The sequence below is a fragment of the Oxyura jamaicensis genome, chromosome 3 (genome assembly GCF_011077185.1).
Source record: "Oxyura jamaicensis isolate SHBP4307 breed ruddy duck chromosome 3, BPBGC_Ojam_1.0, whole genome shotgun sequence".
NCBI classification, from domain to species: Eukaryota; Metazoa; Chordata; class Aves; order Anseriformes; family Anatidae; genus Oxyura; species Oxyura jamaicensis.
This window is the reverse complement of record NC_048895.1, coordinates 88,732,397-88,747,070: the sequence shown is the minus strand read 5'-3', so window position 1 is coordinate 88,747,070 and position 14,674 is coordinate 88,732,397. Positions and strand designations below refer to the sequence as shown.

Sequence of the window (14,674 nt, the reverse complement as noted above, 5' to 3'; positions counted from 1 at the left end):
ACCAAGGTGCAGCCTGACCAACATTTTTTACCAGCATGCTTTCCTCGAACTCCTGTTACAGTTAGCTTAGATCTCTTAGACAGTTTTCTGGATTGTTTTGCTGGAAAGAAAATCTTACTCACTGTCAGCAAATTGCTGACTTTCTATCAATTATACAGCTGCAATGCCTCAGCACATCCTTTTCCTAGATTAAATGCCAGCAGTTGATACCATTAATTACAGGTTATATAGCATGCAGATAAGCAGCACTCACTTTAATACTTGCCTTTTGTTAAGAGCTGATGTAAAGTGCTGCACACAGGAAGCCACTTCAAGTCCACAATAAATAAGTTTATAGTGGTATTTCAAAACTCAGGAGTTATTCTGCATGTTCTTCATCACCATCTGCTGGCATCCTATTGATTAGCCAGTACTTCAGATATATAAAAATGAAGAGTACCTCTATTACACTGACTGTTCAACAGTTTCTGCTGAAGTTATTACTATAAAATGTCAAGTGAAAAAAAAGTGAATTTCAATGAAATTCAGCCTTGGTGCATAATCTGGGAGTGTGTGTGTTATGAATGAGATGGATGCAAAAAGCACACAATATCTCAGTAACATCATTTGGAAAATGGAAGTCTCCTTCACCTTAAGCAGCATTTGCAATGTTAGGATCATAAATGCCATAACACATTTTTCATAAAAATGGTATTATTGCCCTACCTTTTATAAAAAAAGATCTATGTAGAAAACAAAGAACATTAAGAAATTCACCATCCTGACCCAAACAGTTATGGATCTAGACAGATAAAGCAAGATGAAGATGGAGCACACTTGGATTTATAGTCAGTACAGCCATTTGTTGGAGAGTTGGTCGTCTCAGTGGTCAAAAGAATGGGTTGAATGTTGCTCATAAATTGCAATTTGGACATCTCACTGATAGAAATAAAAAAGCAGTGTGAACAGATCATCCACTATTTTTCTGTTGTTTTATTACTGAAAATTGTCCTGTTCATGACAAAAGCCATAACCAACAAAAAATATTTTTATGCACGTGATATAAGCAGTATTTCTTAAGCTTGCTAATAACTGTTTTGATATTTAATACAGTTTTGATGATGGGTCCTTGCTTCTCCGTCTTTGGAGATATTTAAAACCCAACTCAACACGGTCCTGGGCAACACAATACTTCTCAGAGCAGGTGGTTGAACGAAATGATCTCCATAGGCCCCTCTAACCTCAGCTATTCTATGATTCTACTTCACATCAGTAATAACAATGATATTATCACTAATATTTTATATTACATACATATTAGTTAAAGCAACAAAGTGTTCACACAATGGAGGCCAGGGTACTTTGTACTTAGCTGTTCATGGTGGGAAGGAGAAAAAAATCATTAAAATTATTTCAGAACATTAAATGCCTTAACCAATAAAGATAGTAGTGGTCAATAAAATGTTTTTTGTTTGTTTGTTTATAAGTGCTGTGACTTACAGAAAACATTGCATTGTACAAAGCATATTTCATGTAGCCATATGGAAGGCAGCGTCTGTTCACATGGGGATCTAATGACAGAAGTGGTTGTTCAAGGAAAATGTTAGGTATTGAAACATGGCAAGAGCAGTTTGACTGTTAAGTCTCACATTTGCATTTGATTGCATTAGGATTTTATTTGAATTTCATGCTGTAGTGGTTTTGATATTATTGTTATCGAATATCTGAGCTTCCTTTATTTATTATTTTAGATCTATCCAGGCTCGGTGGAGTTAATGCAGGTGATTGAAGATTTTATACACATTGTTGGAATGGGAATGATGGACTTTCAGAATTCATACCTAATGACTGGAAATGTAGGTAAGAAATAGGAATTTCTTCTATGAAATTTATGACCTATTGAAAATCAGAAATTGCAAGTATGTACTTTAGAGTTGCTGTTTCTATCACAATACAGATTGGGCTTCTCCTCCTCCAGATTATCTTTGTTGCTTGGTTATCTCCCCTGCAGTTTAATACAGTCAGTATGCCTTACACATCAGTCTTCTCCATAATTCTATCTCAAGATCTGAGAGGAATGTTTCAGACTAAATAAAGTTCAGAAAATACTCATCGGAAAACTATGAACTATAGGTATATAGTTCATATCCTAGAGCCTTTCTAGGATATACAGTGTTTCAAATGGTAATCTAGAAAATCATGCTAATTATAACAATTATATACCTAATAGCATGAGAAATATTAATTCTATTGGCATTATCTTTTAATATTCTATTCTCCCATATCTTTGCATGTATTATAATAATCAGCATAGACAGAAAAGTAATAATTAAAATAAAACCAAAATATATTAGTTGTCAAAATAATTTAAGCCTTTGGTTTCTTTTGTGAGTTTTTCTTTGTGTGATGGTTTCAAAAATTTATTCAGTTTATTTTTTAAGCTTTTGTTTTTTGGCACTGGAGTGTTGCCAGGCAATGTCTGCTAATTAAATAATAGCAAACATTGAATATGAAGATGCTTAGCAAATGAATTCCACTTATTAGTAGCCATAAATGCTCCTGAAACATCACAGCATTCTGTTAAAAATTCAACCAAAAATGAGATTGAAAAGCTTTTTTTCTAAGCACTTCTTCTTTGCTTAGTATCCTCCTCATGCAATTAACTTTTTTTCAATTTTATAATGCCAGGAAAGTGTTAGGTAGTCATATGTAATGAACAAATCCAAAATATATGTTTGTCTGATAGGAAAACTTCTGGCGTCAATATATTCTTTCAGATTTCAGGTAGCATCTTCCTGCATTAATGTCAGTCAGTTCTTCAGCAAATCTTTAGAATTAGTCAGAAAATAAAGTCATTTAGAAATTGGTTTGGAATAAAACAGGGAAACTGTTAGAATGTTCCTATTGAATATCTATCCTTCCGTGTAATAATAAATATTTATTATTTTTGGCCAGTTTATATTTGGATTGACAGAACTGTAAACACTAGCCCCTGTAAGGCACAGCCTTATATTGGAGAGATGTCAAAGAACATGCCAATCTTAAAATGTTTAAAACATTTCAGTAGACAGTATGGGAAGATTTTGCTTTTAACAAGTGATTTATTATTGCGCTTGTTTTCTGTTTTCACTGTAGTACCACTTAAAGCTCCTTCCAGTTGTCAGTCCCTCATTATGCTAGACCCTGCATATTTTTATAAAGAAAGGACAGTATCTGTCTTAAAATGCTTGTTTCGTGGCATTTTTATGACAAAATAAAAAGATATGATTACTTAAAGAGCACAGTCCGTGCTGCTTGGCATGTTGTATTGCATTCTGAACTGTTTGTCCTCTGACAAATGTGGGGGAAAAAAAACACCACTGAAAAATGTTTTAAGAAGTTGCATTCAAATAATCTGTGTCTCTACATATTCATGGCTTCAAATGTGAAACAGCACCAACTTTCCAATTGAATCAGAAACCATGCTGTGCAATGGCTAGTCTGTATAACTGCATAATCTTCACAGTTTTTCTTTTGATTATTCTTTTGCTTCCCACATCTCAGATATTTTTAGGCATTCAGGAGTAGGTTTGTTCTTAACTCTGGAGTAAGTTTATCCTCACCCTCACATTGCTCCTTACTAAGTCAACCATCAAAAAAGGATGTGCAACCATTGTGCAACTTGTTAACCAGAATCCTTGAGTACAGGTGACATGGTGACTGAAGACTGTTATCAGTAAGGAGTAATATCTTATTTTCACAAACAAAGAGGGAATGTATCTGGAATAATCCAGTTTCAGTGTAGTTAACCTCAGGGGGTCTGTATAACTGTGTCTGACTGGATGTGTAGCAAGAACTTAGGGGATGTTTATGTTCTCAGCTGAGAGGAGTGAACTATGCAGTTGCAGTTGTCCTGTCTTAGCATGTCTTGTCATACCAACAAGAATTTAAAAATGTGTGAGGTCTTGTTTACAGTTTATAATAACATTCTTGTCATGTAAGTAAAAAATCATATCCCATGCAGGAAACAGATATGTGCAAGAAAGATGTCCTACTTTAATATATATTCCTCTTTAAACAGGACTAATAGTTATTCTGTGGTTATTTACCATATTTACCAAAATATTCCTTCAGATATTTTAGATGTCTTTTGCTGTATTTTCATTATAGAATTACCTTACAGTTCATATATCTGAAAACAAACAAAAAAAGATTAAGTGTTAAGGATGAACTGTTGCTTCTTGTCAGGAAAAACAAACAAACAAACAAACAAACAAAAAAATGACAACAGCAAACTGTTCTGTGAGAACGTCCCAGTATTGCACAAAGTTCTCAGTTTCCTTCCATTAATTTCAGTTTATGTGTTCATTTCTAATTTATCGGCACTGTAGTGTTCCACATGTACTTAAAGGGCTTTCACTACTTAAAGGGGGATTATAGAACAGATAGAAAGCAACATTTTACTCAGTCAGATAATGATAGGACAAGGGGGGATGATTTTAAACTAAAAGAAAGTAGATTTAGATTAATGTTAGGAGGAAATTCTTCTCTCAGAGGGTGGTGTGTTACTGGAACAGGTTGCCCAGAGAAGCTGTGGATGTCCCATCCCTGGAAGTGTTCAAGGCCAGGACGGACAAGGCCCTGGGCAACCCATTCTAATGGGTAGCATCTCTGTTTATGGCAGAAGGATTGGAACTAGATCAAGGTCCATTCCAACCCAAGCCGTTCTATGATTCTATGATGCATAATATGAGCAGCTAGTTGTAATTAGCTGATGTTATTTTCTGTTTCTTTCAAGGCACATAAACTTGTGGCTTAACAAGTTACTATACAGCAGCCACACTTCAATGACTGTCCACTACACATTCACAGCCTGTGGAACATGGGAAGTGATGAAATTTACATTAACTAAGGCTACACTAAGCCACATTATTACACTTTTGCAAGTAGCTTAGAAGGTCCATAAGGACAGCTGCCATGTTACTGTTAAACTGTTCACTATGGTGGTACTTAACTTCAGTTTTTGGTTGCTTCTGAACAAAACATCAGAGACTAGTTCCAAGTCCAGGTGATCCAATATCTGTACTTTGGGTTTGACTTGGGTAGCACAGCCAAAGAAGATGCATTTCCATTAAAGCAAGGCCAGTTTCCTCTTAGCTCTTCTCTCAAGGATAGAGAACATGATATGAAAAAGCTAACAAATGTGAAAGCAACAACTTGCATTGATTCTGCATGGATGAAACAGATGGTATTTGTTTTATTTGTGTTCTCCCAGTTCTATATTATGTTCCTTTAAGAAATGATTAGGTGAAATAAAAGCATCTGATAGGAGGTGGGAGCCTTCTTCCTCCTCCTGCTTCTTCTCTTCCTCCTCCTTCTCCTCCTCCTCAGGACCATCTGAGCAGGCACAGGAACAAAAATAGTGTGAAAAACAAGAATTTTTACTACCACTCAGGTCTCTGAATTAGCTGGAAGCACAGGCCCACCTGTAAAGATACAACATGCAGTGGGAGAAAAACTTAAAACCCTTTTTATTGCCTTAATTACTGCAAGTATTAAATACTTGCTTTCACTTTTCTCTGCTTTAAAAGATGAGTTTATGATTTTGATTTAAGAATAAATCTTGGCTTTCAACAGTCTTTTGAACTATTTTTTTTTTGAGTGCTAAATGTCCAAGCATATCCAGCTCAAGTCATTGACTGATATGGGGACCCATCACAGTAAATCTTTAAGAGTTCTGAAGAAATATGCTAAAAGGAGACTGACCTACTATCAATAAATATTATTGTTATTATTATTATTATTTAATTGCTAGACTTGAAGATTGGAGTACCACAGATAAATGTCTTGAATGGTACAGGTGGAATGTGGAACTGGAAGTATGGACAAGTATTAGGAAATACATATTTCTATGGCAGATTAGGATTCTTTTGTAAAAGAAAATTGTCACTCTCACATCAAATAAGTTTATTTAAGAGTAGCAGCCAAAAAGAACAGCAAACAAGCTTGCAACTCTTCCAAGATATTAATGAGAACACCAAATGTTCCTGAAGTGAATGTGAGTTGTCATGGATGTTACTGACAGAAAGTAAACAGAATTTTAATCATGAGAAAAAACACTTTTGTTGATGTTCATTTTATGAATACTGATTTTTGATTGATCAGTAATATTATAAAATATGCAGATATCACAAAATTATTTAGTCATGTCAAAGACAGGGAAAGCTGAAGATCTCCAGGATTTATAGCAAGATTAAAAGAAGGGAATATCTACTGGCAGATTAAATTCAATGTTGACAGAAGTAAGAGGGAGTAGTTCAAACTATGCATAATGTAGGAATCTAAAAAAAATCAGTAAAATCCCATGGTCACTCTTAAGGAGAGCTCAGAGAAAACAAACAAACAAACAAAAAAACAGTCTTAGTGTGTGAAAAGAACTGTATAAAGAAAATACAGAAAATGTTTTCATTTTCAGTAGCCATCACTGCTCATCTGAGATTATGCTGGTTGGGATTCATTTTACTTACTTGGAGAATCAAAGTTGGATTCTAAAACTATAATCAAGATAGTCTACTGCTCTGTAAACAATTCACACCATCTCAGATAGACACCTAATGTAAGGGCATGGATTGCCTTCTGGATGTTCTCTCTGCTGGTTATAAACAGGTTTGTGACTAGCTTAGGACAGAATGATTCAGTACATTTAAAGCAAAGAGAAGTGCTATTTTGTGATTAAATTAAACCTATGAATGCGAAGAGGTTCAGAGTGGCATGCTAAAAAAAAAAAATAAAATAAAATAAACAGCTTGAGAACTGGAATAATTAGAATAGCTTTTTCAGAACATATTGTTAAATAGGACTAAGTGTGCACACCTAAATGAATAATAATAATAATAAAATACTAGACTGACATTTCTGTTTAATATTGCTCACAGGGAAAAAATAATAATAAAATAAAATAATAATAAAAAAAGATTTTTCATCAGTATACTTATGTATAGTTATACATAATCACATTTCATTCTGAATGCCCATGAGGCCAAAATCTTAAGAAGAATAGAACAAAAACAAGTAGATATTTATGTGGGGAATGCAGCTAGCTATATTACATTCTGTGACAAAATGAAGAGGTAAAAAGCCATGCTTCCATGCAAAAATCAGCTTCTAACCTATAGTCTTTGTAACTTATCTTTGCACTTAAAATTGACTACTGTGATGCGGGAACTATGATGAGTAGTCTGATCCAGTACGGTAATTAACATATCATAAATTTTCATTTAGGATTTCATACTGACTTGCTTATATAAGTTTTATGAATATTTGCAGAGCACAAATTGTTCCTTTAATAGATAGTCTAGGATGTCATAGGGGAGAAAATTATTTTAAAACAATATCCATTGTCTTGTGTCTGCATAGTTTCTTGTTCTCCCTTTGATTTTCCATTCCATGTTCATATCCATGACATTTACACCTAAAGGTTTAATAATCTCATAGGGTTATGGAATGTATCTTAAAATTTTCTGGTCATATCCAGAGATATGTAAAAATGTTAATGACCAAAGGAACTTACAGAATATGTAGCTACTCTAGCTGTAATACATAAGTACCGGTACACCTGCTGAGCTCTGGAGAATCCCAGAAAATAAGTATGCTGGATTCCTGTCTGTTATTGTGCGTATAATTCTCCCTTTCCTGAAGGTAAAATTTTTAGGTCTTATATGTTGCAGATCCTGTTCTTACTCCCTTGAAAACTCTCCAAAGTTCATTTACTTATCATAATGGACTCTGCCCAGTCTGCTTATTTGTGTAAGAGTTAGTGATGTGCATCTTAAAAGCAGCATTCAAGATCCTCTGACTCATATACCATAAATATTGTACTGGCCTAAAATATACCCAGAGCTCTTAACACTTGAAAAGGTCGTTTTTCAGTTATACTAAGGATGATACAAAAAAGCCAGAACACTGATATTAATTTGTCCAAAACTCTATAGAAAATGTCCAAAATTTTTGGTCAGAAAAAAAATAGATTTTAATAGTTACTTACATGTACACTCACACTTAAATCTGTTAGGAAATTACTGCTTATTCTGAGGCTTTGCAGTGCTGCTGTGAATTTTAAAGTGGATATTTTCAAGTAATAAAAATTCTGATGGTAAAATTTCAAGATTTGCTCCCAGTATAAAGAAATTTGGACCTGTCAGACAAATGAAAATGAAAACTCCATACAATGGCTCAAAAGACCTACAAATCTCTCATCACATACAATATTGATCCATTAATGAAAAAGTTAGTGGTTATTTTTCCTATAACAATTAATTTGTGAGAAGAGCAGAATCAGCATTCGTACTAAGCCCCACTCAAGCATGTTACAGAATCAAAGTACAGACAGTATCACAGAGCTACAGGATGGCCTGGACATCAATGGAAGTAAATAAACTTTTTTTTTTTTTTTTTTTTTTTTTTTCAGAAACAAAAGAGAGTATGTAACTCTTCAAGCTGCTGTATATAAAAGACTGTAGCTAACAAGAATATTCAAAACTAATCAACTTTGTGAGCAATTGGCAGGAATCAAATAAATTCTCAAAGGAGAGTAACAATAAGAAAGCAATAAATATAACTTCTTATAGAATATAATTCTTCCAGCTCTTAAATTCTGAAAAAGAAGATTTTGATTATTTTTGAACAAAACTGCATGTCCAAAGAAAAAAGCTATTATTTTTCTTCTGAGAAATAAGTACTCAGAGGTTGTGCTTTGGTTATTATTAAAATCTAATATCTCTGTAGATAATTGGTCAATCTATCAACATTTAAACTTTGTTTTACCATTTTTATACCTTCAGTGTTGTTTTGCACATCTGGATTTGGCCATGATATGGGTTGGGGAACTGAATCAAGACTAAATCAGGCAAATTTGGTAAAATTTCAAAAGTTATTTCATATCTCTCTCCTCCTTCCATCCACTATTCGAGAATACACCATGTTTTCAGGAAGTAAAAGTTAGGAATATAGCCTCTAAAGAACTACTCCATGGATTACACATGTATTATTTTTAAGAAGGTGCATAGGAATCATTCTGTGTAGTGTATTATAGTTCATGTGTACAAAACTCTGTAATGATTAAAATAATTATATTTGGTTTTGTCAACAACAAATTTTCACAATGAAAAAATAAATCAAAGCTTTCATGATTTGCAGTGAAATACTTTTCTGATAGATATAAAACATAAGACCTATTTAATTTTTGGAGTATTTCAGTTCTCTTCAGATTTCTGTCTAGCTTTAGAATAACTAGTTAACATGCCAAGGTAAGTAATATTTAGTTAACATTCTTTTCTTACATTTAATTACATATTTTTGCTAGATAGACTTTTGCCAATTTCCATTGTTTAATGTCCTGCTTCTCAAAATAGCCTAAGTGAGTCAGTGCCCATCATCTTCCTATTTCTTGCTGGAATTTTGCTTTTAAGACTGTGTGTTTAAATGTGAATGAAAAAGGACTAAATGCAGGCTGTCCATAGTACTAAATTCCTTCCGCCTACTCAAACACTGTTCAGGAACTGTTCAGGGGACAGTTGGGGTGAAAACTATTCCCAATATACATAATTAATGCTCTTTTCGTTACTCTGTGGTGCATAGCTGGTGATGGTCTCTGTTCCTGGGTAGAGCCTGGTGATTAGAGAAGTAATCCCGAGTTTTATTTTCTGCCGTCTACCCCTTGTTCTTTTCATTCATAACTTTGGCTCTTAGTCCTCATCCTTGCTGGTTCACACTCAGATGTAGCCTGCCGGTCTTGCCTGCCCCAAACCTGTATGCTCTCTGTTAAACAGACACTCGGTTATGTGAAAATGGCCATTTGTCACATTTCTTTCTTCAATCCTTAAAAAATCCATCACCTCCCAAGATTTACTGCAGCAAGTGTCGGCCTTCTGTTTCCCTATTCTTAATTTGCTCAAAATATATTTAATTATCTTCTGGTTGCTAACAACTATCGGAACAGACAGATTTTTCAGAGAAAAATAGAGAAGAAAAGAAGAAAACTACAGTGAAATGTCAGCTGGATTTTTTTTGTCATACCCTTTTATGCCTCTGCTCCATGTATATTCATATCATTTCCTTTACAGCAGCTTCAGCAACAACTCCTTTATCAGATAGATATGTTGGCTTTCAGAAGGCTCAAGATTTCTTCTGTGATTAAAATGGAAAACCTCCATGCTCACTTTGAAGGTCTAGCTCGTAACAGCATCTGCCTTAGTGCCTGAAGTTAATGATTGAAAGCTCTTTATATATATATATATATATATATATATGCATATATATAATAAGCTTATTGAATGACTCACAGTACCTGAAAACTTAGCTCAGAACATTGTACAAAGACTGGATTTTTTTTTTCTACTTTCCTAAAACTGCATATTCAGTGATCCTGAAGAAACACAGCTCTCAGATTTATTTTATATCAAGGGAATTTCTATAAGAATCTTTATCAAAGTTCATGAATTTGGATAGAAGGCTAATTTAATTCTATGGCTGTGTTCTAAGCAGTAGACATAATTCAGTAGTTACTTTTCTGCATGTAGTTTATTAATTTGTCTTAAAGCTGAATCTAAATAAGCTAGCCATTCAATATTTTAAAATGTATGCTATAAGAAACCAGAATAATCTAATAAGTGTTTCCTTTCTCTACCTTATACAAAGTAATATACATTGGATTAAAGGGTTCTAAAGAAATGGAAACTATAAAAAATGCAGATGTCCAGGCTTGAATCTGATAAAAAAGAATGCCTCCAACAGAAACAGTAGTATCTACCACACATTTGTGTAAACTTTTAACTGCATAAAGTATATGTATTTTAGATTCATCTCTAAATTTCTACCTCTGTAAACTCTTCTGAATCATTCTGTTTATAGGCCCCTTTTTACCTGAGGAAATAAAAGCTGCTATTTTCTAAATGAATCAGCTGTTTTATGACAGGCCATTTTTGATAGGTGCACTTAATTGTTTCCCTGAGAAATTGAGTATCTGATTTTATTTACTCCTTTGCCTTGCACGATTGTATCTGTAGGTGACTCCTAGCAATTATCAAGTAGAATGAGTCTTAAGGGGTTAGAAATTAAAAGCCTGCAGTTGTAGCTTTGAGTTAATGGAGTAAATATACACCCAAGAGAGTACTATCATTTCATATTAAGGTAGTACCAAGAGGTAACAATCAGATTCAGTGAAGTATAATTGCAAGATATTCTAGGCAAAGCAGTCCTCCCCTTACGGAGGGGTGATATCACAGTGTCACAGTCTGTTAACAATATGCAATTCTATGCAGACTGATGACTTTCATCCTGGTATTTTGCATCCATGTAAGGCCATCACCACAAGAACATCCAATGATCATCTGGTGGTGTGTCAGCTAGAGGTGGTCAGCAAGAGTGGTGTGTCTTAAGTACTGTAAATAACTTAAGTTCACCCTCAGTTTTAATGAATTCTACAGGCCTTTCTTACTCACTCACTACTGAAAATAAAAGAAATAAAATCAAATAGAATTCAGGTAGAACTCCACAAATTGCAAATCAATTAAAATAGGAATAAAGCCAAGTAATCATACTTTCAGCTAGTAAAAATGAGCAGAAGTCAAAGGTAGACAGATTTCCTGAGATTCTGTAGTCAAAAGAAAATATTACTTATAAAGACTGAAGGGACACATATTAACTTCAGATGTTACTTGCACTGTGTCAAAGACAGAGGTCTAGCACCTAAAAATAATGTCCAATGCAAATGTGGAGGTAGCAGGGTTTGTAACAAGCTCAGGATGTGACAGAACAGTTGTCAAAGTTTATGATGGAGCTTCCTTTGGAAGAATAAAAAAAAAAAAAGGAAAGAAGGAAAGAACTTCTAGCTAATGCTAGACAAATCAGCCTGCTGTGTTGAAAAACTATATGACTTCCTTAGTAAGCTTTAATGTACAGATCTACCTGTACATTAAATTAATGTACAGATCTACCTGTACATTAAAGCTTAGATGTACATACCTGTACATACCTGTACATACCTGTACATCTAAGCTTTAGTACAGATCTACCTCTTTCAAACTTCAGAGCTTGAAAGTAACATATAAATTGAGTTAACAAACTGTATAAGCATTCTTCTTTTTTCATTTTTGTTTCATGAGGGTGTTAGTGGATTTTTAATATCAGCAAAAAGTATTTTTATGGCAAATAATTATTTTGGCAGTGGACTTTTAGGATATTGTTGAGATTAAACTTCAAAGTCATGTAGACATACAGGTATAATTCTGAGTAATTATATTTGTGCCTGTGCATTTTTTATCCTTATCCATTTTTTTTTTATTTTTTTTTTTTTTTAATATAGATAATCAGACTTCAATATATGGGCCAAACATACTACTAATGTTTCCACAATCCTCCTAAAATCAGACTGAATAATAGTAACAGAGCCAACAGTAGTCCAAGGCATTCCAAATCATCTGTGTACTGGGCTTGCTAAAATCAAGAACAGGGTCTGAAAGTTATGAAGTATCTTTGTTTGAATCATCTTGTGATTTCTGAACCCATAACTTCACTCATTTTATTTTTGTTGTTGTTGTTTTGTTTTGTTTTGCTTTCTCTTAACTTCAACTGTGAGTTTTAGGACCATATTTGCTGCTCTGGCTCAAGGCAGAGATAGAGAATCTTTGATAAAGTTTATGATATAAATCAGATGTTTGATCTACTGTGTGTGAATATGACTTTTTTCCCACCTTGGAAAATTTCAGGAGGAACTGTGTAAAAGATTTTTTTCTTTTAACTCTCATTCTGGGGCATTTGCAGTGGGAGGAAGACTATCTCAAAATACGTGGTACAGTTCTGTGGCCTTCAGTGCTTGAATGGTATTTGATACAAGGAGCACAAATGCTTAAATTGCTCTGCAGTGGTGTCAAATGTTCTTATTTGGAAAAAAAGATAAATAAAAATCATTTCATATGAATGGCTTTTCATATAATCCTTGTTTCAAAGCTTATGCTATTCTTTACTGATGATTATTTTATGGACACTTCTAACTTACTGTAAGGTCTTGCAATTTTAGTGTTAATTTTGTTAGTGAATAGCAGTGTTAGCATATGCCATTAACGAATGGCATAAGCCATTTTTTTGTAATTCATTGTTATTAATATCTTATGGCCCCATGCTATCTTTCATTGTTCAATAGATAATTATCTTGGAAAGAGATAGATTTCAAAAACATCTATGGGAAAACAGTATATTAGTAAAGTAACTTGTCTAGAAAAGCCACCTAATCCTGTCTCTGGTCCTGTTGTAGAGCAGTAAGGCTGGAATATGAGCTGATCTCAAAGGAATGAGATCTAGATTCTTAAGACCATATTCATATTCAAATGGTGCCCTTTGGTGAAATGTATTTGCACCAAAATCTCATCTCCAATAAAACAGAGGAATGAAAAAAGACCAGCCTTCCCAAGGGGAAGAAACAGTGGGACAGTCATCAGTATGATTGGATCTTCAGGGATGGCAATCATGCAAGTTGCTGCATCTGCACACACAAGACTTCTGCCTCTGAGGGAAACATTTATCAAAAATACAGCAAATTTATCCTCTCCTTTCTCATTTTTACCTCAAGAGGGTACAATATGTTCATAAAGATTAAAGGGAATGTCTTCTTTTGCCTTTAGGTACCTTAGATTGTTCATTGCAGAAGCATAAAATGAATGTTTTTAATGCTCATTTAGCTTTGAAAATTGCATCGCTATCTAGGCAATGAAAAATAATGGTTTCCATTCACAGTCAATAACGAACAAAGAAAAGTTAATTTCTGCAAAATGTATGTCATTTAACTTTGCCAAATTGATCTTATACCTGTTTCTTGGATGAATAGTTCCACAACTGCAAAACATGGATGGAGATTTGATACTGCATCATCTATTGTAAATTCATGGTTGTATTTAGAAATCATTCACAGAAATTAAAATTATAGATATCTAAACCTCTCATAATCCAAAATAACAGAGACTGACCGTTGGTAGGGTAAGACATTTAAATATGTCATAATTCATCTACTCAGAAATGGTATTCAACAGCAGAGCTGAGAGGAGCTTAAAGTGTTTCTGTTTATGTTTATCATTTTATTTGACAAGATAGTAGTGAGTTTGCTGAATATATATATTTGTTCTTTACATGAACTTGAAGCATGCATTTAGAAATTTTCTTTTAAATCTTGGAAAATAATGAGGCAAGTAACTGTGCAAGAATTTGGTCATTCTAACTAAGAATGAATTTGTTAGAATATTTTCTTCTGTTCATTTTTTTTTTTTTTAATCTTTATGCTATCTAACAATGTATTTGTTCATGAGCTTTTTAATGTATGGCTTGGGGGAGTCTCTATCTAGTCATACATGTTTTTATGGATTTTTTCCCTATGGATATATTTTCTATTGATACCATCATCTTCTGGATCCAAAATTTTAACTGTTGCTCAGAATTCTCTGTGCTTACATTTATCTGCACCATCACTGAAAAGGGGATTGTTCAACCAGCATATTTTTTTTATTATTATTATCATTATTATTATTTACATTTCAATCTTTTTCATGTGTTTGACCAGAATAAAGCCAAACCTTCCATTAAAACTGTTAAAATAATGTTGTGTTACCTCCTGGCTGTGGTATACAGTTATCACAGGGTGGCTGACAAGCTTGTCAGCCACCCTGTGATA

At 33.8% G+C, this 14,674-nt stretch overlaps 1 protein-coding gene across 6 annotated transcripts in view; it reads left to right on the top strand.

Moving 5' to 3' along the window:
• Positions 1-14,674, top strand: part of ADGRB3 (adhesion G protein-coupled receptor B3) — a 467,103-nt gene that overhangs the window by 245,289 nt on the left and 207,140 nt on the right. For all 6 annotated transcript variants that reach the window (XM_035322903.1, XM_035322904.1, XM_035322905.1 and 3 more), the window contains one exon: positions 1,731-1,839. In XM_035322903.1, coding sequence (XP_035178794.1) covers positions 1,731-1,839 — 109 coding nt within the window. The remainder of the gene's footprint in view (positions 1-1,730; positions 1,840-14,674) is intronic.